The 26,251-nt window shown below is 34.9% G+C and overlaps 1 protein-coding gene across 26 annotated transcripts in view; it reads left to right on the top strand.

The window, feature by feature from the left end:
- ZNF644 (zinc finger protein 644) overlaps positions 1-13,069 on the top strand; it is a 103,428-nt gene extending 90,359 nt beyond the window's left edge. For 25 of the 26 annotated variants that reach the window (XM_027058651.2, XM_027058634.2, XM_053214404.1 and 22 more), the window contains 2 exons: positions 10,455-10,557; positions 11,365-13,069. In XM_027058651.2, coding sequence (XP_026914452.1) covers positions 10,455-10,557; positions 11,365-11,557 — 296 coding nt within the window. In that variant the 3' untranslated portion in view covers positions 11,558-13,069. Of the gene's footprint in view, positions 1-8,370; positions 8,441-10,454; positions 10,558-11,364 lie in introns of all 26 variants that reach the window. The other variant, XR_008295045.1, reaches the window with a different exon arrangement.
- The last annotated feature ends 13,182 nt before the right edge of the window (positions 13,070-26,251 follow it).

Genomic DNA, 26,251 nt, shown 5'->3' with positions numbered 1-26,251 from the left:
GAAGTTACTTCCCACAGATTGGAAACACTCCCCTCAAGTGACTCTTTTGCTTAGGGACTGGTATTGACCAGAATCAACAATAGTAACATGTTAGAAATCATAATACTACTTCTGTGGCAGCATGTAAAATTATTTTACTCATTGTATTCAGGTGTTTATCGGTAGATCATATTTTTTAAATAAAATGCTGACCTGTAATATTTAAAGTAAATTAGGGATTCCTAGTTATTTAAAAAAGTAATGCAAGAAAAACATTTTTATATGCAAATGTATTTGGGGAAGGGGTTTCATTTCATTATCTTCAGAACACTTCCGTGAAGCATTTTAGAAGTAAAGCAGGATTATTACTATTCTACACCAACAGACTCACCACCATCATAATTAATGCATAACTTTTCCAGTGAGAAAAAGAGAACTTAAAAACTTGGCACTAGAGTCTTTCAGTCAATACTACCAGTGCAATATGTCTACATTCTTTTTTTAGTAAAGTCAGTGTTTTATTTTTCATACCACCCACTTTTAAATAGAATAGTAGATTGCATGTTACTTAATAGGATCTTTTGCCTGTTTTCAGCTTTAATGATCTAATTGGCCACAGAGGCCTGCAACAACAAGTGCTAATGAATGTGTAACACAGTGCCAGGTGCTGAGCGGGTGTATAAGCCACCAGAAAAGTAATTCTTATATTGTGGAATGTGCTATAGGAACACTTTTCTCCTGCGGTGGAAAGAAAAAAATAGTATTGTGAAAGCTTCTCAAGATGCATTAAATTACTTGTCTTTTCATGAGTGTCTCTGCAGTGTCTTTTAAAACATTTTTGTAATGTTGCATCTTGAGGAAATTGCATGCTCTTATAGTGATGCATTCAGCCTGAAAGAGTACAAAGAGAACATTTGTATCTTCTTATTATGATTAAACTTTAAAGGAGCAAACTAGCTTCTAGTTAAAGCAAATACCTTGATAATTACTCCAGAGTAGGCTATCTGGAAGATACCTGGGAAGCATGAAACATGTCCCTGTCATCAAAGAACTTAGGAAAGCATTATTGCAACACATACAAAACTATCAAAGTTAGAGACCTATGTGAGACAGTATACAAGTAAATGGAAATAAAGTATTAAGTGCTGTAGGAGATAAAGGTGTTTATTTTAGTCTAGACCTTCTTTTGAGGGGAGCTGGGAATTAAGTTGGGTCCTTTTTTCCTGCTGCCATTATAATTTGTCTCGTTACTAAATAGAGCCTCAAAAAGAAGGAAAAAGGAAAAAATGAGAATAGTTCATGCACATATGTTTCTTGTCATTATGTTTGAAGTGAGAGAAAGTAAAACCTAGTAGTCAAAGAAAATTTTCATTCATTCAACAAAATTTTTAGTTCTTTTATCATACCAGGATGGTGCTAGAGGCTATAAAGACTGCGCTTCAGCTGCATAAACATACTTAGGATCCTGTGGGATAGGTACAAAGGTACTATTATGGTGGAAAAACTTTATAAGGTTTCAGCTAGACCCTGAGCTTGAAGGATGGGTAGTTTTAGGAAGAAGAGACAAAGTGGAACGTTCTCGGTAGAGAAAAGAATGTAGTTTAGGCACGAAGGGATGAAATTTCGAGTTCAAGAGGTACTGAAAGATTCAGTTGCGGGTGTTTGGGAAGATGGTAATGTCAGAAAGGTAAGGTTGATACTTTTGGATGCTTGCTAAAAAATTTAGGAACTCATTGAAGAATTTTTTTAAATAAGGGAATAATGTGGTCAGACAGATGGGTTTCTGTGTTTTCTTGGTTATAACTTATCTCTGTAGTACCATTCTTCATTAAAAGTCTATATCTGTACATATTTATGTGCACAGTAATGTATCGTTATTTGGGATTAGCACAGTAATAAATTGTTCAAGTTGAGTAAATTTTCCAGGTAATTGAAGACTAGTATCAAACTTGATTTTACCCTAACCATTTTGATGGTTATGTTTCTAAAATGTTGTTCTTATTTCTGCCTTGTGAAACTGTAGACTGAGTATAATTTAACCATTTGAGTACATAAGTGTCATCCTTATGGATACTAAGTGTTTTATTATGCCAGCAAGAAATGGGCTATTTGCCCACAATACGAAAAATTGATTGGCCATTTGCCCACAATACGAAAAATTGATTGATTCAGTAATTCAACAAGCAGTTCTTTTAGCTCATGCTGTGTTTTATGCATTGTGGTAAGTACTGCAGAGATAAATTGCATCTTAGAGTAGAACCACATAATATATAAACTTTAATACAAGGCAAATCCTAAGTGCCATTGGTACTTTTGGCTAGACCAAGACTCAGCAAGGTTTTAGGAAGTCACATTTGATTTGGACCCTGAGGATAGCTAATTGAAATGGAAATGGGGTTAGGGGTAGGGAAGGAGCATACCTATAGGAGGGAGCAGCTTGGGACAGTGTGGAAGTTTATTGCAAATACTTAGGAAGTAGGAGATAACAGGAGTAGAGGTGAACAGGTAAAGGACATGGAATGCCAATCTTATGGTGATGGAATTAGCTTTGTAGTGAGGAACAAGGGAGGATTTTTTTGTTTTTGTTTTTGTTCTTTTTTTTTTTTTTTTTTCTAAGAATTTGAGAAACGTGAAAGGATTTGGTGGGGAGGTGGAGAAATTCTAAGTGAGGTCATTTTAGGAGTCTTGAACCAGGACAATGACAATAGGAATGTAAAGGAAAGATAATAGATGCACAGATAATACTATGGAAGTAGAGTAAGCAGAACTTGGCAGATTAATTAGAAGTAGGAGAAGAGGACAGAGACAGAAATGGCTTAGGTTTTAAATCTTGTTACTAGGAGGATGGTTATACTAAAACAGTTAATGAATCTGCTGCGGTGGGGTTTCCTAAAAGGTTAGGCTTCATTACTTATCCAGCAACACCTAATCATCCAGCTATCCACTGTAATAAAGCAAATAACCACACGTACTGAATCGGTTAAGTTTGTGGTTAGGAAAATGGAACCCCGAAAAATGTTGTACCCTTGTAGCACAAAATATTTACATTTTACGGTGCCCTCTTTAGATGTCATTAGTTATAAATTTTAGGGGTTCTCTTTGATTGATAATCTTTTTTGACCAGCCACTTGTTTTTCATAAAAATCCTAACGAGTCCCCTACCATTCCTATTGGTGCTGTTACCAATTTTCTGAGTTTTGCTTTTTATATCTTGTTTTGATCTTTTTAACAATTGAACTAACCTGGACTGTTATGTTTTGGGATTTTTTAACATGTCTAATATCTTTATATCATAACTTTGTTATAATCTTTTGTGTTCGTTATGATTTCCATTCTAACATGAATTTTTTAATGCTGTTTATAATCTGGGTTAAGATATAGTTAGACCTTAGAGTAACAGGGCATGTTCTAGGCAGAGCTGAATGTAGGTAATCAGCATTAAATGGCTTTATAGAAATAGTAAAACAATACACAGACTCTCTCTTTTGGAGGTTAAGGTGAGAGGATGACTTGTGGAGACTCTGCTGGTCACTCATGTGTCTAAGAACTGGAAAAAATAGGTCTCACTATTTCTTTGTTGTGTCTGGGATGTAAGGGATAAGGTTAATTCTTGCTCTGCAGTGTTTAGAGCGTCTGTTTAATTGTGGCCTTAGCTGGAAGTTAACTCAAAGTAGAGGATACCTGGTCAGCACCATGTATGATTTTAGTTTGGATTTTGGCTGGAATGTGTAAACATGTGAAAATTATAAGAAAACTGAATCAGAGATCTGTTGGGGTTTGTGCGTTTGTGACCTTTAGATTTACCATTATAATTATTGTGCGCCCTATGTAAGTTGAACATGATTATGTTGAAAATAATTTAATGGCAATATTAAAGTAAGGTAGATTCCTTACCTAATTTACTTTATAGTCAGAAGCAGTTAATTACTCCTACTAAATATGAAATGATATTTTGGAAATACTGAGACTTTCAGATGTCAGGGAGTGTGATTATATTCAAATAATTCTAAACAAAAGTGATTTATAGCAGATTAGTTATGTATTTTAATGTCTATTCCAATTTCAGGTGTGTCTTAGTCTTAGGAAAGTGGTCAGTATTGGTAAGTGCCTATTTGGCTTTAGTAAAACAGCATGCAAGTTCAACCCACGTTAAGGAGGAATTTTAAATGTTTTTTTCTTTACCTGTTGCCACAGAGAAATAATAAATTTGCTGTCTTTAACTCCTAACTGACTAGTAAGCTACTCGTAGCCAGAGTATTGTTAGTGTGTAACTTTTGACAAGCTAGAAAAACTTGTATGCCTCCAGTTTCTCTATTTATAGAAATCTGTGATAAAGTATCATACTTAGGTATAGCTTTTCCCTTTATGTTTTAGGGACATAGTACTCAAAATATTCTTTTACTAATATCCCCTCTACTTTGAAATAGCAGAGACTTCTACAAATTGAATATACTTTTTTTCTTCCAAGTAGACCCAAGTTTAAATAAAGGCTATCTTCATTTGCTTGAACTCATTCTCTGGGCCAAACATAGATGCCTGGCTATTGCTGCCCTTAATATAACTCTTAATTTGTAGGGCAAACTCAAGGTACCTGCCTTTTCTAGACTAATAGTTTAAGCAATAAACCTCATACTTAAAGCAAAGGAAATCTGCTTTTCAAGTATTTTTGCATTCCATCCTCTTCTAGGCAAAATGTTAAATCATGCAGGATCTAATTAACTTTGCTATGATTGTTCTGTGATTCTATGTTAGTTACTGTTTTTAGTCATTGAGAATGGAAACTCTAAAAATTGGTGAAAGTAACTTAGAGTACTGAAAAAATATCCAATTTTGGAGGGAAAAGGTCAGGAGAAAATAATGGTGAAAATACACTTCAGAGGTTGCTAATTGTATATCTTATCTATATGCTTAATTCTGATTAGAAGGGGAACATTGCTTTTCATAAAAATAAACCACTTAAACTGCTTTATATGTATCTTGGGAATAATGATTGGTTTGATGATGGCAGTATACCTAAAAACAAAAAAATTGGTATTGGGAGTAGGGAAGTCCTTTTCCATTTTAATGGGTTGTAGAGAGTAAGATTTAACAATTCTTCTCTTAATAGCTATTTTTTTTTATGAGCCAAGAGATTAAGAAGTGGAGCTGAGGGCTGCCTTTCTCATTTAGAGTGGTAGGTACTCAGGACCCAGAACTGGTTACACAATTTGTAGGGTCCTGTGCAAAATGCAGATGTAGCGCCTTGTGTTAAAAAATTAAGAATTTTAAGACTGTGTACGACAAGAGCGTTAAACTGAGTGTGGGTTGCTTTGTGACTGCTCAAGTCATATACCCATGAAGGCTGTTTTGTAGGTACTTTATGCAAAGATAAGAGTGTACACTGAAGAAATAAGAATTTGGCTCTCTCTATCCCCCATCCCTACTTTATCCAAGGTAACAGGTTTCTTCCCTGATTCTTCCCCCGCCAAAATGCCATGTTCCTTTTTCAGTTGGGACTGAGGGAAAGAAAATGTTCTTTGCACAGTCTGTTATGTGCTTGGGACTTACGAACTGTGAAAGATTAATGATGGCAACTAGCATTGAGTTTATCAGCTCACACTTGTGTATCCCTTGGGACAGGCATATGCATTCTCCTCCCACCTCTCCACTGCCATTACCTACCTCCTCCACTACCAGTGTGTTAATGGTGGTAGAATGATGATTTAACCTGTTTATGTCTTTTTTTATCCCTCCTGTCTTCCTGAATGAGCTCATAGCTGCTATTGCCTACCCATCTTATACAGACCAACTAGATGGAGAAGAAATTTTTCTTCCCTCTAGTAGGGCTATACCATACCTCTTATTTTGGATAGGTATAGCCTGGTCATTATATTAAGTTTCACTTTACCCCAGAGATACCAACAACCAGTTAGGAGCAAAACTGATGAAATGGGACTTTTAAATAAACCAGTTAGGAGCAAAACTGATGAAATGAAGGCAGGGGAGGATGATTGCAAATGAAAATATTTTGGAGGTGAATGTTAATTTAGTTTAGTTATAATGTGCTCCTTTACCACACTGAACTTCAGATGTTTCTAAGAAATAAATCCTCATTTTTTAAGATCATTTGTGTAGTGAACTAAAAAGAACATGAAATTCATTGAAACAATTGTATTTAATGGGCAGTAAGGTGGAAAGGGCAAAAGTACTTAATAATGTTAGAGCCTTAATGTTAGAGCCTGAAGTAAATTCTTTTTCTCCTGGGTATAAAACTAAATAATGCTCAAAAAAACAAACTTGAATTTGTATCTCTTGTGCTATTTATTAATTTGTTTCTCACTGATCTGGTTTAGTGCTTTAGACACACTGTTGTTGTTGTCGCTGTTGTTGCTATTGTTGCTGTTGTCGTTATATTTTGTAGCATAGCAGTTTGGTGTTCTTTTTGAGGGTTCATAAATCTATTGTATTTCTCTTTCATTCCTATTTGATCAAACAGCTCGTCTGTTATATACTGAAAGGTATATTCTAAAACTTTGTATATGGCCTTACAGTATAATTCACTCTCTTTACAAGTAAGTTAAATACTCCCAGTAGCAAATTAGATCCTTTATAAATCAGATAACTGCAAAGGTGTTTTTAACAGTTTTCTGGTTAAAATCAATCACTTAAACATTTTTTACCACCCTGAATAGGAACCTTAGGAAGGTTTGAATGACTGAATTTGTTCCTTTCTGAAGATGCAGTTTTACTCAAGAGAAGAAAATTAAGAATTTCTAAAACCAATGTAGTATTTTGTGTAAATACATTTCAAGTACAGAAACAATGTTAGATTTAAAATACTTTGGAAGAGATAAAAGTGTTTGTGTTTTTATTTTTTGACACTAACAAATAAGTGCACACATAAAATCCTATTACAGGGGTGCCTGGGTGGCTCAGTCGGTTGGGCGTCTGACTTTGGCTCAGGTTATAATCTCATGGTTTGTGGGTTCGAGCCCCATGTCGGGCTCTGTGCAGACAGTTCAGAGCCTGGAGCCTGCTTCAGATTCTGTGTCTCCCCTCTCTCTGCCCCTCCCATGCTCATACTCTGTCTCTCTCTGTCTCTCAATAATAAATAAACATTAAAAAAATTTTAAATCCTATTACAAAGAAAAACTTTGTGTAAATTTATGTATTTGGCAGATTATTAATGTAAATAACTTTGTTAAACTTTTGACTATCACAAATATTGATAAGCCCCATTATACTAAAACTGAATGTGTTAGTGTTGTGTTTTAATGTTCCAGTGACTCCTGGTACAGTCCAGAATAAAACTGCTTTTCCCTCTAGATATAATAAAAACTGTTGAATGAGAACATTTGTGTAATAGATATGTTTGTACATCATCTATTTCATTTAGTGGAACATTTTGTGTAAATCATCTTTTTCATGTAGAGAATACCATATGGGTGTCCCTTTTGTGTGCATATTAATATGTTAAATACTCATTTTTTTTTTTTTTTTTTGCAGATTTTTCTAAAATGTTTGGGCTGTAATGCAGGTGTGAAGTTTGGATGTTGGTATTAGAAAAAACTATTCCTGTAAAATGTATTCATGTTTTATCATCTAAGATAAATAAGTGACATTTCAAGGGATAAGAAATTTAAAAGTGATCATGGAGGGGCACCTGGGTGGCTCATTCGGTTAAGCATCTGATTTTGGCTCAGGTCATGATCTCATGGTTTGTGAGTTCGAGCCTTGAGTCCAGCTCTGTGCTGACAACTCAGAGCCTGGAGCCTGCTTTGGATTCTGTGTCTCCCTCTCTCTCTGCCCCTCTCCCACTCGCGCTGTCTCCCTCTCAAATATAAATTTTTTAAAAAACAAGAGTAAAAGTGATCATGGAGATATTAAGACACCAAGGTATTTAGGTATAATTACCAAAGGCCCTAGGTTTTTTAATATACTTACTTTATGGACAAGTTTTCCAAGGGAAGCTCAGTGCATGTGTTCTCTGAACTTACTTGGAACACTGGGTAATGGAGATTCTGTCATATGCTGGGAGAGTTGTCCTTTCTGAAGTCATAATTCCTTTAAATATTAATTACTATAAAAACTATGGCATTTTCATTTAAAATTTAGATCCGATCATTCATAAAATAGCCTGAACCTCAGTTTCTAGAGTCCACATAACATCAAAAGTCAGAAAAATTCTTTTTCCTGTATTAAAGTCAAAATTCTTTATACACCTCAAAGCAAACATGACCAGTTCCATTTTTAAAGAACCACAGAATCTAAATATGTAATAAAACATTGTACTGCATACTTGCCTATCACCCTCTGCCCTTATCCCCCAATTTGCTTTACACCCTTAACGTTAGCATTCTGTGAACAAATTTTTAAAGGATTGTTATAATGCATTCTGTTTGTATCCTACAGTAATTTATTTACATTTTAAAAGGAATTTGAATACAGTGTGGCAATTTTGACAACCAGCAAGCTCATCAAAGTAAGATTCTACCTATAATCTCATGATAAACCAAATGCTTACTCTGTTGCACATAACAAAGACAGGGATTGTGTGTGGTTTACCTTATAGATAGGGAAAGAAAAGCTGACATCTAGTAACACTTAGCCCTTTGAGTTCCCTAAACTCTTTACTTCTGTCTAGTGTATGAATTGCTTTAAAATCCATTTAAATTCAGATTGTTCACCAATGCAACTAGGGGGAAAAAGGTGCTACTTGCAAAGCACTTGATACCTCACTCTTTCTGCTGGTTGTGAAGAACTTAGTTTCAACATATAAACTAGACTGATCAATGAAGAATATGACTGCTAGCAACATATTCATTTAAACAAATGATGCAGAGGTGTGCTACCGGATGCTATCTGTATGGCATGGTAGAACAAATTTCCATTCATATGCTGTCTAAATGTCAAAGGTTCAATTATTGGGTTTTCCTTTGAGTATTTGTTGAGTTTCTACTATGTGCCAGGCTCTTGACTGAGAAAACTAATGAGATTTTTCTATTCCAGATTTTGGTTGTTTAGCTTTGAATTAGCCATTCTTTAATACTTAACTTGATTTCCTACAGTTCTTTACTTACTAGATTCTTCTTCTGAGCATAAGCAAAGGAAGACTCTGGGCCCAAGCAGGATTTTACTTTTTAAAAGGCAGGTGACAAGAAGCAGAAACCAGTGGCTTGAATGAGATTTGTCTAGGCTTCTCATGGATTTTAATTTTCTATATGACATTTCTGTTAGCATTGCTACTTGACTGTAAGGAACTGTGTTTACTGGTTTTGTAATAGTAGCATCTATTCTTTTGGAATCTGGACTTTGAACAACTCATTTCACAGAGTCATTGGATAGGCAGTTCCTATTCTTTCTTACCTAGAATTTTTCCAGGGGATTTCACATGGCAGGTTAACAGAAGAAAAGCCATTTGTGTAACTCTTCTGTTACATTTGTTTCCCTTCCCCTTGGATCCCTAGAGATAACTCTTACCTTCTCTTCCTGCTAATTGACCAGCAGCACCCTGGAATACTGTCATCCCTTTGTCCAAAGGAATGGTGTAGTTGTATTCAAAGACCAATAAAATGTTACGTTCTGTCTATTCCCCCTATAAAAAATACCTTTTTCCCCTTATTAAGTTAGATTTTATAGAATAAGTGATTGAAGGAGAAGTCAAGTAATTGAAAAATTTTTAAAACAGCACTACAATTTTGATCGATTTTAATATAAAAATCTTTTTTCCCATTTTAGTCACGTTTTAAAAATATAGATAGGAGATAATGTAAATTGAAAACACATGTGAAGAATAGTTAGCATTACATTTCTGGTCCATTGTAAACTTTTGTGAGATAATCTGGATTTATATTTCTTAGTAAAATTAAACATATTATTGTACATACAATACAGGTTGAGTTAAAATTTGAGAGTTGAGCTTTTTTTGCCCTTTCATGTATAGGGCCAGCATATAATTTTAAGAGCTATTTGCTATTAATAGAATTCAAAGTGTATTTGCCCTAAAATTGATTTCTCATTGAGCTTTTTATTTGTTGGTGATGATCTTTTACTAGGTTTTCAAAGCATGTGAGACCTACTTAATGGAATAGTAATCAAATGGAAATTTAATATCATGATCTTAATTAAGTAAAAGATTATAATTTTCCTGGAAATAAGGAAGATTAATGAGATATTAAAATAATGGACTTATGGCCATAAGAGGAAAGATTACTATTGTAATAATTGACCAATTCAGTAATTTTAAGTTTAGTTACATTTTCTCAGTTCTAGTTTGATATGATAAAGCATTATTTGAAAAAATAGTACAAGAAGAATGTATGCAGGTAATATCACTGTAATTAAAGACCCCACTGCAAGTTAGTGCATGCTTCAGGGTACACAAAAGAATGTAGACTTTTTCTAACTTGATTTAGATGGTCTTGACCTCTCTAGAAGTATGTATTTATGTTTTGGAATATATAAGAAACGTTAAGTCTTTCTCTTCCCTTTTTTAGCCTTAGATTGTAAGCAAAAGAAATCAAGGTCAAGATCTGGAAGTAAGAAGAAAATGCTAACGTTACCTCATGGTGCTGACGAGGTTTACATTCTCCGATGCAGGTATATGCCTATTTTGCCAAGTCTGCTCAGTTTCTTCAGACTTGCTTTGAGACATGTTAGCTGACTTATTTGGGATTTTTAATTTGTGGCAGAAGGTGCATTCTCAACAATCAAGTTCTAAATGAACTTTTGGAGACAGGCTTAATAATACACTGTATTTCTCATAATACACTATATTTCAACAACTGATGAATAAATTTTTTATATTTATCTCAGAGTCTCAGTGATACTGTTGATTTATGAAAGTAGCCTTTTTTTTGTTGTAGTATTTATTTGCTTTGTTGGGTTTAATTTGATTTGGTTTGATTTTTTTTCTCCTTAATTGTCTTGAGTTTCTGCTTCTTGGGAATGCGTTTTCTCTCCACTCATACTTCTAACTAAGTATAGCTATACAAACTCATTCCCACCTCCTTCTATACTCATCCTCATGCAGTTTAAGGAGTTCTGAATTGGGGAAGGGTCTTTTGAAAACAGTGGTACCTTTTGGAATTATAGTTGTTTTAAATGTATTGAGATGTATAGGCATTAAGACCTTTTAATTAATTTAATTTAATAGTAATGTTCCCACCTCTACAAATATTACTAGAGGTAATATAGCTGTTAAACCTATGAATTGGCAGTTTTATATTGTATTAAATCATTTTGACTTTGTATATATTTAAAAACTGTTGTCAAGTGCTCCAGTATATGGTAGCATCTCCAGGCTATGGTAAACTCTACCTCTTATGTGTATGGATTTTATGTGACTTGGTTTTAAATAAAGGGAATTGGTCATGTTAAGAGAACTGTTATCAACTTCTTCTATAGGTTTTGTGGCCTAGTCTTTCGTGGACCATTGTCTGTTCAGGAAGACTGGATTAAGCACTTACAACGACACATTGTAAACGCTAATCTTCCACGGACTGGAGCTGGCATGGTGGAAGTCACGTCACTACTTAAAAAGCCTGCCTCCATTACAGAAACTTCATTTTCTCTACTAATGGCAGAAGCAGCTTCATAGAACAAGGAAACCTTTTAAATAGCAAATTTAAATTGGATGTACATTTGAAATTCTTTGTCTTTTTTTTTTAAAGCCACGTTAAATTATCCGTTTATAAATACTAAAGCAGGAATATGGGGAAAAGTGAATTACAGTGACATCAGAGCAAACTGAGTACTTCAAACAGTAAGTAGTCTATATATTTTATATAGGACGGAAGCTGTGTTTTTAAGGTTTACTAAGTTTTGTCAGTTAATTGTGTTCACTCGATGAAAGATCAGTACATGTAAGCAGTCATTAATAAACTGTTGCACATGAATAACTTAAAGACAGACTTACTGGAAAATTACATTTTCTGCAGTGTTACCAGAATCAAAGTTCTGTTTATTCCCCACAAGACTTGCATTGAAAAATAAGATATTATATTTTGTTTGTATGTATTTAGTGTTTTGTATAATACCAGGAACCGCTAAACTAAATTTACTCAACTTAGGGCATTAAATATCATGTACTTCATAGTTTGAGACTGTTCACTCAAATAGGGCAGAGTACTATTCTATCTAGATGTGTAAGTGTTTTTTTAAAATCACATGGAACGGTTTTTTTTATACTAAAAAGTGGAGGGAGATTTGTTTAAACAAGTATTTCTAAAAGAAATATGTACATAGTCCTGGAAATTATTTGTGGTAAGGAAATATTCTTTACTCCAGTTGCATTTCTCAGACAATAAAGTGGTGCATCCATGCTACCTCCTACTTTGTCAACAAAGATGCTATTTACCCTTTACATTTTTGTATCATAATAGATTTAAAAAATCTAATGTTCTTTATTGCAAGACATCCCTTTTGTTAACAGATTTGTTTCTTTTTAATGTTTTACTTAAATTTTGACATGCTTACAGGACAGGTTTGCCTCTTACTTTATTTAACATTGTAGAAATGTAATTAATGAACAATGCTCACTACACAATTTAGAATAGGCTTTCTCATTTATATTCCAAATTTGATCAGTTAGCAAAACTTAATACACCAATTGAAATATTTCTACATATGATGAGAATGTTTACAATTTAAATTTTAGAACTTGTTTTGGATGTGACTATATGTACGAAAATCGTGTAACACTATGCTCATGCTAAGAACCGACATAACGGAATTACTGAAATAAATGTGCTGTGAGGAATGGAAAATATGGTGCAGATGTCTTGGTCATGATAAATTGTGATTCTTTTAAACTCTTTCCAAAAACAAATTAGTTCTTTTAACCTGCAATCAGATTCCTTTACAAATAACAGTTTTTGTATGCAAGCACCATTTCATTTTATTTCATGTAGTATGGCTAATACTATAGTTGAAACAAGGATATGCATTGATAATTTTCTTCGTATGTAAATAAAGTTAAAAACAGTTAAAATAAGGAGTATTTTGGTAGAGTATATACATACCTCACTGCCAGTGAATTGCTTTCCTATGGTATATCTCCTTACCAGAAAAATCTCTAAATAAAAAAAGACTTAAAGAAAATTATAACGTCTATATTGTGAAGCATTTCTTATTTTTATCACTGGTGGAAATAGTCCACTTGAGGTTGTGTTTTATGTTGTTTAAATTGTTTATACTGAGCAGGCTACTTTATTCACATACCTTATATGTGAAATTAGGAAGTGGGATTAGGTGGAACATTTTCAACCAAGGGTCTCCTTATCTCTGGGGTACTAGATAGAGGGAAAGTAGTTTCAAGTTATTTTTGTTTTTTGAAATCCCTGATAGAAACTGTGTATTTCTCTGTAAAGATGAGGCTAGCTAAAATTTCAGATTCCTTTACTTCTGACTCAAAATATACCAAGTCTGTGTATACCAGTTGTCTCTTACTGAGAGACAACTCTTACTGAGCATGTTTCATTGATAGTTATAAATGAATATATTTTTTAAATTGGAAGACATATTACACAGCCTGCAGAATTCACAAATTAAAAAAAATGAGGATTCCTCAAGGGAAGACTAGCATCACTAGAGTTGAGTCCCTTTCAGCTCTCATTTTTATAGTTCTCTGATTTTATCTTATTAAGCAAACTGTCAAGATGTAAGAATACAAGTAGTTTGACCACAAATTTTATAAGCAAACCTGGATTATAATTTTTATGTTAAGCTATATTTAAAATAAATATTTCTTTTTCTTAATGTACATAGAATTCAGTCTAAGAGTAATTCAAATTAAAAACAGTAAACTACAGGGATTCCTAAAAAGTAAATTAAACAAAAAATATTTTTCATGGTAAAGATATTTGGGTTTCAAAATTTGAAAAATTCTTTAGGAAGCCAAGTTTATCCGTTATTTGACAACTAGGAAATTAAGACATAATTTTCATTTGGCTTCTACTAGAAAAAAAATTCATATTGTCTCAAATTATGGTATCACAATATAGCCTGATTCAATATTGAGTATTGCGTATTTTCTTTTAACTCTTTTTGTTGTTGTTGTTACCTAAAATATTTGAGCTTCTTTAGTATTAGAGCTTTACTTTCTTTTTTTAAAAATCTGGTTACAAGTGTTTATTTAACAGCATCAAGACAAAAAAGTTAACTTCTCTAAAAGTAGTACCTTCTACTATGCTTCTTTAGACTATATTAGAACCATGGTGTAGCTAATATCTCTATTTTGGATTTCATGTATTTAATTATGGGTTAAGGAGATGATAGTTTTTCAGTAATAATTTACTTATTTATTAAATGTGTTGTTTATTTTTGAAAGTAAAAGTGGGGGAGGAGCAGAGAGAGAGGGACAGAGGATCTGAAGCCGGCTCTGCACTGACAGCAGCAAGCCCAGTGTGGGGCTCCAACTCATAAACTGCGAGATCATGACCTGAGCCAAAGTCAGACTCTCAACCAACTAAGCCGCCCAGATGCCCCATCAGTAGTGATTTAATAGATAGACTTTTCTTATGGACATACATATAACCTCTCAGGAACTATACAGTTAAAACATATTAGTCTAAACAATAGCTTTGGGGGCGCCTGGGTGGCTTGGTCGGTTAAGCGTCCAACTTCAGCCAGGTCACGATCTCACGGTCCGTGAGTTCGAGCCCCGCGTCGGGCTCTGTGCTGACCGCTCAGAGCCTGCAGCCTGTTTCAGATTCTGTGTCTCCCTCTGTCTCTGCCCCTCCCCTGTTCATGCTCTGTCTCTCTCTGTCTCAAAAATAAATAAATGTTGAAAAAAAAATTTTTTTAAAAAAAACAAAAAACAATAGCTTTGATTTTTTTTTCCCCCTCACTAAGAAAGTGTAATATATGCTCATTTTAGAAATATTATGAAAATGCAACAGTAAAAAGGGGAAATAACCTTGGTATAATCACTCAAAGACATTTACTTTTACAGCTTGTTATATTTCTTTCTCTTACTGTTTCAGTGAGCTTGTGATTGTATGTATTATATAATGTATACTGTTTTCCAAATTTTTTCAAATGTCTATTTACTTATTTATTTACTTATTTTGCGAGAGATAGAATCCCGAGCAGACTCCTGCTGTCAGCACAGAGCCCCACGTGGGCCCAAAAGTGAAATCATGACCTGAGCCGAAATCAAGTCAGACCCTTAACTGAGTAAACCACACAGGCACCCCATGTTTTCTCAGTTTTAAATTTGAGTGGTGCATTGTGTAGACTAACCTTTGAATATTAGATCTGGAGCATTTTCTAGTACAACCAGTTCTCTGATTCTTGAGACATCAACTGGGTATCCAAGAATTTGATGCAATTCTAACATTAACTACCTCGAGTTAGCATCAGACTCCTTAGGCTCAGTCCCACAACACCCACACTTCAGATGCCAGTCACAAGTATCAGCTCACTTGTACTTCTCACAATCTGGCTATAAATTGGGGTTCCTGCAACATCCTGTTCAAGTTCAGTGATTTGCTAGAAGAACCTTATAGAACTCAGGAAAATACTTGACTTTGCCAGTTCATTTTAAAGGATGTAACTCAGAAACAGACAAATGGAAAGGGATGCATAGGGCAAGGTATGCATGGAAGAGGGTGGCATGGAACTTCCATGTCCTCTCTGAGTGCACCAGCCTCCCAACATCTTGATGTGTTCACCAACCTGGAGGCTTTTTGAACTCCATTGCTTAGAAGTTATTATAGAAGTTTCATTACATAGGTATGGTTGTTTTAATCATTGGATGCTGATGATTAGCTCAATCTCCAGCTCTTTTCCCCATCCCTGGAGGAGTTGGTGAGACCAGGGTGGGGTCGGGGTCAGAAGGGGTGCTGAAAGTTCCAATCCTTTAATCATGCTTTGGGTTTTCTGGTGACCAGTACCCATCCTGAAGCTATTTAGGGGTCCCAAGCCACCGTTTCATCTCATTATTCCTGCAAGTTTAGCTGTTGCTCCTTTTAAAATAAGCTGTTCTGTAGTTCTGGCTCCTTTTTAACATATTTAATTTTATCTCTAGTTTTCTAAAGTTTTACTATCATATTTCTAGATGGGAATTTCTTTTTTATTATTGTCAAGTTTGGGATCTCTGATGGGCTTTTGGAAATTTCCTAGCTGTTGTCTACCAGCTGTTTCCTCTGCCTCATTCTCTCTTTCCTTTGTAACTCCCAACCAAATCTGTTTTAAATCCTTCTCACTGTGTCCTCTAGGTTTTTTACCATTTCTTCTCAGTTTTCTCTGTTGGTGTTTGCTACATTTCAAATAATTTCTTTTGACCCATCTTCCAGTTTACTAATTTTCTACGCTACAGTATACTAAATCCCATTTACTGAAGTCTTAATTTTGGTTGTAATATTTTTCAGATCTAGAATTTACATTGGTTCTTTTTTTGGATACACTTTTTATTGTTTCTAGTAGCCTATGTGGCTGTTATTTCTTTGAATATGGTCTGTATAGTTATTTATATATTCTTCTGATAATTCCAAATAATTACGTGTCTGAGCTTACTGATGTTTTCCCTGCATCTTGTTCATGGTATCTTGTTTTCTTACATGCCTAGACGTCTAACAATATGCTAGATATTATATTTGGAAGCTGTTAATAGAACTATTTTGAAGCCTAGGATAGTATCATAGTATCTTTCTCTGCCAGAGAGTAGGGTATCGTAGTATCATAGTATTTACTTCTGCCAGATGAGTAGGGGTTCTACCAGTAACACTGTAATTCCAAATTCAAGATTTATATTTTCCTGGTCTACCAGATGACCCAAATCAGGCTATAAAAGCTACATCATGGGAAGGTTCATACACCCCTAGTTCATGTTTTACCCTGTGAATGTAGTTTTTTTTTTACAAGTTCCCTGCGACCATTGAAATTGCAACTTAGTTTCATAGCTATTTCTTCCAGATATGCTGTGTCCTCTGCAAAAGTAAAAGGTTTTATTACAGGGTGACCCCATAAGGTTTCTTGTCTTCTCTTAAGAGTTTCACCAGATAATTCTTTACTATCTTGTTATTTCTTTGCTGCTTATATGATGTTTTTGTTTTTATTAACCCAACCTTTTTAGTTGACCACAGTGAGAGAAATTATTGAGATTATGTAGTCCACCATTATCAGAATCCAAAGTCCTTACATAAATTTTCGAGAGAGGGGATTTTATATGTTTTGTTCAGTTCTATTTTCCTATAAGAGTTCTGTTATATAGTATGCATCTAGTCAATATTCACTGAATGATTAAGTGAATAAGCTATTATTTTAAAGCTTATTTAAATACTTTATGGGATATGTTCCCCTTGTTTTTCTTCTTAAAAATAAATTGTGGTTGTTCTTTTTTTTTAGTTTCTATTTAAATTCTAGTTAGTTAGCATACAGTGTAATATTAGGTTCAGATGTACAGTAGAGTGCTTCAACACTTCCATATAACACTCGGAGTGCTTCCTTAATCCCCACCACCTACTTAACCCATCCTCCCCCGCCCCCCACCTTCTCTCTGGTAACCATCAGTTTGTTCTCTATAGTTAAAAGTCTGTTTCTTGGTTTGCCTCTCTATTTTTCCCTTTCCTCATTTGTTTTGTTTCTTAAATTCCACATGGGAGAGAAATCATATGGTATTCTTGTGTTTTGCTCTTCCTGATCTATTTTAGGATTACTTTGTCAAAATCTCTTTGAACTCTGAGATCTTGTTTTTAGAACTTCACTGAATTTATAAATTGTGGAAAATGGGAAATATGAGTCTTCTCTTTTAGGGATATGGTATGTTTTTCCATTTATCTTCATGTCTTACAGGTAAGTCTTATAGTTTTCTTTATGAAGAACTGCACATTTAAAATTTATTTCTCTGTATTTTAGTTTTGCTGCTGTTGTGAACAGATTTTTCCCAGAATTTTTAGTTGAACGTTACTGATATAAAGGGAAATTACGGATTCTCTGTGTAGCAGTCATTTATATCCTGTCACATTGCTGAACTCTCTTATTTTAATACTTTTTTTGGTTAATTTTTTGAAATTTATGTAGTCAGTCATATCCTCTGCAAATTGTGATATTTGTCTCTTGCTCTCCAATACTTATTCCTAGTCTTTTTCTTGTGTTCTTATATTATCAAGAATCTCCAGTACAGTATTGAATATTAATGGTGATAGCTTGCATTGCTCTCCTGCTCCTGATCATATAATGGAAACTTTTGTTTCATCATTAAATATAATTTGCTGGGAGTTACTTGTAGACACAGTTTATTGAATTAAAAAGAGTTTGTTTCTTATTGGATAAGGGTTTTTCATTTTCTTTAAAAATTTTTTTTCAACGTTTTTTTTTTTTTTTTGAGAGAGATAGCATGAGCAGGGGAGGGGCAGAGAAAGAGGGAGACACAGAATCCAAAGCAAGCTCCAGGCTCTGAGCTGTCAGCACAGAGTTCCACGCTGGGCTCGAATTCATGAACTGTGAAATCATGACCTGAGCCGAAGTTGGATGCTTTAACAACTGAGCCACCCAGGTGCCCCTTTATTTTCTTTTAAATAAAAAATAGACTCTCAATATTAGCACATTTCTCCAGCCTCTGTTGAGATTTGAATGTGCTTTTTCTCATTTAATCTGTTGATGTTAATAAAAAACATTAATAGACTTTTAAACATTGAACCATCCTTAAATTTTTCCTTAGTCTTGATGGATTCTTCATACTGTGAACTTAATTTGCTTTTATTTCATTAAAGAATTTTTTCATGTATGCCTATTAGTGATCATGGACTTTTCTTCTATATCTCTCTGGATTTGGTATCCAAATTATGTTAACCTCATAAAATGATTTGGGAAGTTTAAATTTACCTATGCTCTGAAAGAGTTTTCATAACATGGACAGTTTTGCTTTCTTAAAGATTTGGTAGTCCTCATGCATAAACTCAGGAGCCTGTTGCCTTGGAGAGACACATCTTTTGACTACTTTCACTATTTATTTTATAATTGTAGGTTGTTAGATTTTTTCCCCCCTCTCTGAACCAATTTTAGTTTATTCTCTTACAAGAGTACGTGTTTCTCCTAGATTTTCTAAAATTTTGGAAAAATTCGTACATACTATTCCCTTCAAGTTATTGTTTCCTCATATTACTAATGTTTACTTCAAGCTTGTATTAGCTTTTTTCCTTAAACTTACTGAAGGTTTTATGTTTTTGTTAGTCTTTTCAGGAACTTGCACTTGGTATTTTTTTCATCAACTCTATTTTTCTACCTTCCACAACTTAAGGCTTATTTTCAGCCTTTTGGTTTTCTAATAACTACATGTAAGACTACATGTTTTTACATGTATATCACATTTGACCATTTCCCATAGATTTAGATATATAGAGCTATCGTTGTTTGTTTATTACCTTACATTCCAACTTTGATTTCCTTTTTAGCCAATTTCTACCTTTTGGGAATTTGTTGAAATTTTGTGTGGCCTGAGATACATGGTTACTTGTTGGCAATGTCTCAAGTGTGAAAAAACAATGTGTAATCTGAGTTTTGGGGTACAGAATTTTATAGATAGATATATTTGTGATATAAATCATATATTAAACATGCTATGTACATAAATTATATATATAAATATATATTCAGGATTTAAATGATGCTATTTAAGTTATAGCTTACTCATATGTACTTCACCTTTCATATTCTCTGAAAGATATGTTAGCATCCCAGTATGGTTGCCACAGTGCCTGTTTCTCTTCACCCTCAGTTTTTGCTTCCTGTGTTTCCAGTCATTGTTCTTAAGTGTATGAAGGTTCACGATGACTACTGAATCTACTTGGATTCAATAGAAGCACGAAAAAAGCCCTATTTTTAATTTCTGTTATTTACCTGATAGGCATTTTCCCCCTCCTTTCTAATGTCATTTTATTTTAGATTTTCCTCTCGTCAATGACATATAGCTGGATTTTCTTATCTAATACACCTAGTTTGAAATGAATAGGTGAATATAACCATTCATATTTTTGTGCTTATGTATATATTTATACTTATTCTTGCCATATTATCTTACGCTTTCTATGTATTGTGCTTTCTTGATGTTTCTTTTCCTTTCCTATCTTTTATTGAATTGAGTTTTCTTTGTTAATTTTTTTAAGTTTACTTATTTATTTTGAGAGAAAGAGAACACATAAGTCCAGAAGGGGCAGAGAGAGAGGAAGAGAGAGAATCCCAAACACGTTCTGTGCTGCCAGCTCAAAGCCCAACTTGGGGCTCATTCTCACCACTGTGAGATGACCTGAACCACAATCAAGAGGAGGAGGCTTACCTGCCCAAGCTACCCAGGCTCCCCACTTTGTTCATTTTTTTATACATACATATTTGTATTGAGGTCATATAGGACAAAGAAAAATCTCTCTTTCCTTTAATACAGGTAGTTTTCTAGATTTTCTTGGAATATATATTTTTTTCAAATTAAGTCTTTGCTATGGTCTCTATTTTGTGTGCCCCTCCTCTCCCCTGCCACCAAATTCTTAGTTTGAAATCCTAACGTCCGATGGCGATGGTATGAGTAGGTGAGACCTTTGGGGCTGATTAGGTCATGAGGATGGAGCCCTCGTGAACAGGATTAGTGCTTTTGCAAAAAGATCTCTAGCCCCTTCCACAGCGTGAAATATCTGTGACATGTGAGAGGGCCCCCCACTCCAATCTGACCATGTTGGTTGGCATCCTGATCTTGGACTTCTAGCCTCCAGACCCATGAAGAATAAATGTTAGCTTATAAGCTACCCAGTCTGCGGTACTTTTTGTGGAATGGGCTAAGACTTCAATTTAATTAAATCTTTAATCCACTTGAAATTTGTTTTTGCTTATGTTATAGTGTAGGAGTCTGTGTCTCTCTTCTTCCAGGGTGGATAGCCAGTTATACCAACACCAATTTATTATTCTATACTTTGTCCAACAGAACTGAATACTACTTTTGTCATATATCAAATTTCAGGTATTCTGCAATCTGCAATCTGGAATCTCTGTTTAACTTTTTGTCGGCGGGTGGGGGTGGGGGAGGGTGTCTTTTTTAAGGCTAGGTTCTGGTAACTGGCAGAGAAAAATTCCCTGTCCCTCTTTAGAATAAACTGTACTTAGCTTTCTTTACTGTAAGATCTTTAGAGTGATTTTACTACCTTTCTCTTCTGTTTCAGAAAATTCTCTATTTTCACAACACTGAGGACTCTATCCTCATCCATTTATATTTAATTTCACATGGCTAACCAGTGTTTCTGTTTCTCTCATTCCATCTTGAGGTCTCTTTTCTAGTTTGTTTTTTTACTTTTGCTCTGAAAGGTGAATAATAAGTTTACTGAGCAAAGGATCCTCGAAGACAGTCCTCTCCTTTCAGGGTGGTAGGTGCTATTTGTCTCAGGGTGCATAGACCAGCTATTTCATTGCCAGTCTGAGTTTTTTCCTTTTAAGTAACTTGTTCTTTCTGTTTATAAGATTGTCTCTTTATCCTTAGAGTTCAGGAACTTGCCAAGTATACCCAAATTTGTGCTTTTCTCATTGGTACAACCTGGAACATAGCAGAATTCAGGCTTTCTATAACTCAGGTAAAAATTTTTTACTATTCTCTGTTGAATAGTTTTATCTTTTCCATTTTTTTTTCCTCCTTTCAGAATTCCTATTATCTGCATTTTGTATTTCCTTGACCTATTTTTCAAATCTTCTCCCTCATGATTTCCATTTATGTGTTTGCTTTGTACTTTGAAATATTTCTTGTACTTACAGTGACCAACCTCCTCTTCAATTCATTGAAAATTTTATTTCAATAATAAAATAAAATTTTGTTTCAAAAATGTTACTAAGCTTTCAGAAATGTGTGTGTGTGCACTGCAGTTGAATCTCAAATGGTGTGATTTATTTTCATTCATGTTTTCATCTTCTCTAGTATTTCTGTTTTACTGAGTATGTATTTAATTATTTTGCTGATTTCCTCTCTAGTTGCTGAAATGCCTTAAAGGAGTTATTTTTCTTTTTCAGCTTGTTGGATTCAGATCTGTTTGTTGAGATATCGGGATATCCTACATGTTAATAGTCTTCCAAGTAGTGAAAAGTGAAGTGACAGTCCCTTGCTGAGGTACCTGAAGGACATCCCTGATATCTCTCAGGCCTCTGTAATCTCTCAGTGTGTAGGGCAGGGAGGATTCAGTCTACCCATTTCGTTCCTTTGGGGCTTAAAAAAGATGTAATATGCTTACGTTGGGGCCAGATATCTCTGATTGTCAAGTTCCTTCTAGGATCCACCACCCTCTCGTCCTCACCCCTGAGCTTCACCACCTGGAAAAGAAAGTTCCATATCAGTTCCCTTTTCTCTCAGGACCCTAAGAGAGCCCCATGCCTCACTTATATTTACACCAGTTACCTCTTAGTCTCAGCAGTCATTTGGCTTATAAAAAGCTAAAAGCTTAGTCGTATTGAAAGTAGTGGAAAGGAATTTGTTAAAGTCACACCTGTTCCTTGGGGCACCTAGGTGGCTCAGTTGGTTAAGCGTCCAAGTCTTGGTTTCAGCTCAGATCATGATCTCACAGTTCGTGGGTTCCAGCCCTACATGAGGCTCTGTGCTGACAAGGAGTCTTGCTTGGGATTCTCTCCTACTCTCTCTGCTCCCCACCCCCCCAATAAACAAATACATACATACATACATACATACATACATACATACATAACGTTTAAAAAATCACACCTAGGGGCGCCTGGGTGGCTTGGTTGGTTAATCGTCTGACTTCGGCTCAGGTCATGATCTCACGGTCCGTGAGTTCGAGCCCCACGTTGGGCTCTGTGCTGACAGCTCGGAGCCTAGAGCCTGTTTCGGATTCTGTGTCTCCCCCTCTCTCTGCTCCTCCCCTGTTCATGTTCTGTCTCTCTCTGTCTCAAAAATAAATAAACATTAAAAAATAAATAAATAAAATAAAAATAAAAAAATAAAAAATCACACCTATTCCCATAATTTCCTCACCCTGAAAACTTTTAACAATTATTAACTTAATTTTTAATTAGCATCTACTATCATCAGTATCTGCGTCTCTTCCCTCCAATACCACAAGAACCTTGGCATGTTTTATTTCCCATTCAGCAGCCTATTTTTTTCGATCCCCCGAAATTTGGCTTCCATATTTATTAAATTTGATTAATTATATTAAATCTCTATTCTTCAGTACACATCTTTTTATAGTCTTTGTGAAGAATACATAAAGCACGGTGTACCAAAGTAAAACACTTGTATGTAATTGTTTCACTTCCAAGGTAGACTTGTTACTGTTTTCATGGAAATTTTTTTAATTGAGGTAAAATTAATGATTTTGTTTTATTTTTTTAATGTTTATTTTTGAGAGAGTGAGAGAGGGAGCACAAGTGGAAGAGAGGCAGAGGGAAAGAGAAAGAGAGAAAATCCCAAGCAGGCTCTGCACTGTCAGCACAGAGCCCCTTGCAGGGCCCAAACCCACGAACTGTGAGATCATGACCTGAGCCAAAATCAAGTCAGATACTTAACCGATTCAGCCACCCAGGTGCCTCTAAAAACAACTATTTTGAAGTAAACAATTTAGTGTATCCACGGTGTTGTGTAACAATCATCTCTCCTTAGTTCCAAAATATTTTCATTACCCCAAAAGGAAACCCTGTACACAGTAAACAGTTGCTTGCTCCCCAGTGCCCCCATCTGTAATCCTGGTCAACCTCCAATCTGCATTTTACCTCCATGGATTTGCCAGTTCTACCTTAGTAACCTTTTTTAATCAGTACTTTTAATTTTAACCCTTGAATATGTATTAGTTTCTTTGTCACCTGTGGTTTTATATATGCATGTCTTCCTCTTGGAATTATTTATCTTTTGCTGGAATATATCCTCAAGGAACTCTTTTCGGAAAGGGTTTACAGGTGATAAGTTCTCCAAGTCTACATATCCGAAGATATATTTATTTCCAGTTTGATTAGGGATAGAATTTTCATAGACTTTTGAAAATACTATTCCATTGCCCGCTTGCATCCAGTATCATGGATAGTCTGGTCCCAGTCTGATCTAATTCCTGTTTCAATCTTTTTTTCCCCCTCTATTTGGAAATTTTAATATTTATCCTTTTATACTTATTTACCAAGATATGTCTTTATTTTTTATTCATCCTGCGTAGCACTTTATGGACCCTCTCATTTGAGGATTTATGTCAATTTTCTGTCCTGGGACTTTTATTTTTATTTTTATTATTTCTTTGCTTATTTGTTTTAATTCTTTTTGCTGTATCCTTGTGGAACTTAGAACGCCTGAATCTGTCTTCCATGTGTCTTATTTTTTTCCTTTTACACTTCTTATCTCTTTTGTCTTCTGTATTTTCAGTTCACTCTTCCAATACACTAACTGACTCTAAAACTATGTTCATTCTGCTAATCAGCCTACCCGATGAGTTGTTTCAGGGGTTGGTATTTTGGTTTAAGTCTTCTTTTTGCTCTGTTAATTGTTTTGTCAGGGATTAGTTTTTATTTGTTGAGCTTGATGCCTTTCTTTCACGGTGTTAGTTTCCCTCAAATATTTGGTGATTCTTGCTTGTTCATCTTAAGTTTCAGATTCCTTGTTAGCCTTCTGCAGTGTTCTATGAATTCAGCCTATTTCTGGTTATCACAGGGAAAGAGTACAACCAACATCAAGGCTTCTAGATGTGTAGACTTAGTTTCTTTTTTGATATTGTAGAACAGTACCATGCCTCTGCCCTGGCTAAACTGAAAACACCTTAACTCTTGGCCCTTTCCACCATTAGTAGCCATCTATCTTCCCATGCATAGTTTGGGTCAAGGTTTCCCCTTTCAGTCAGATTCCATTTATCATCTGTGTTTTTGGGGATTACTCATAATTTCTGATTAATCAAAATATACTCTCTTCTTTCCCAACACTATTAAAGACTTTTACATTTTTTCTTTTTATCATTTTCCTAAAAACTGGAGGATCCTGAAATATATGTTCAATCGACATCTTGATCAAAACTTCAGAAACTAATCCATATATTATTGTGAATATGTAACCCAAATCACTTCTCCAATGATTTCTTAGTCACTGGGAACTTCAGTATGTTGCAGTCTATAAGATATATTTACATGAAAGCCCTTTTTTGATTAATAGGAGAAAAGTTCATGTAATTGGAGTGGTATGTTATTTCCTTAAGCCCTTCTGAAATCATGTTATAGGACGTGGTAGTTATGTTCAAAACAGTGTTCTTTTTAGCTGCCCCAAATCCTCAAAATTTTTTTTCTGAATTTAACTTATAAATCAGTCCTTTTATTTTATTTTTTTAAATATATGAAATTTATTGTCAAATTGGTTTCCATACAACACCCAGTGCTCATCCCAAAAGGTGCCCTCCTCAATACCCATCACCCACCCTCCCCTCCCTCCCACCCCCCATCAACCCTCAGTTTGTTCTCAGTTTTTAAGAGTCTCTTATGCTTTGGCTCTCTCCCACTCTAACCTCTTTTTTTTTTTTCCTTCCCCTCCCCCATGGGTTTCTGTTAAGTTTCTCAGGATCCACATAAGAGTGAAACCATATGGTATCTGTCTTTCTCTGTATGGCTTATTTCACTTAGCATCACACTCTCCAGTTCCATCCACGTTGCTACAAAGGGCCATATTTCATTCTTTCTCATTGCCACGTAGTATTCCATTGTGTATATAAACTACAATTTCTTTATCCATTCATCAGTTGATGGACATTTAGGCTCTTTCCATAATTTGGCTATTGTTGAGAGTGCTGCTATAAACATTGGGGTACAAGTGCCCCTATGCATCAGTACTCCTGTATCCCTTGGATAAATTCCTAGCAGTGCTATTGCTGGGTCATAGGGTAGGTCTATTTTTAATTTTCTGAGGAACCTCCACACTGCTTTCCAGAGCGGCTGCACCAATTTGCATTCCCACCAACAGTGCAAGAGGGTTCCCGTTTCTCCACATCCTCTCCAGCATCTATAGTCTCCTGTAAATCAGTCCTTTTAGAATATCAGAACAATGCTTTCTACTCACTGCTGTCACTAGATATATATTTTATGGAGATGCATTAGGAATAGATAAGAAATGAAAGTATTTTATTTTTTTTAGAAATTAATCTGAAACATGGATTTTTTTTTTTTTAAGTAATCTGTACACCCAATGTGAGGCATGGACCCACAACCCCGAGATCAAGAGTCGTATGCTTTACTGACGGAGCCAGCCAGGGTCCCCAATAGATGATTACAATGAGTAAATTTTTTACCCTGTGATTTAAATTTTATATTCTGCTTTTAATTTTTTATTTGTTTTTAGAAGGTGACA

This window comes from Acinonyx jubatus, chromosome C1 (assembly GCF_027475565.1).
Source record: "Acinonyx jubatus isolate Ajub_Pintada_27869175 chromosome C1, VMU_Ajub_asm_v1.0, whole genome shotgun sequence".
NCBI lineage: Eukaryota > Metazoa > Chordata > Mammalia > Carnivora > Felidae > Acinonyx > Acinonyx jubatus.
This window is presented reverse-complemented; position numbering and strand designations above follow the sequence as displayed.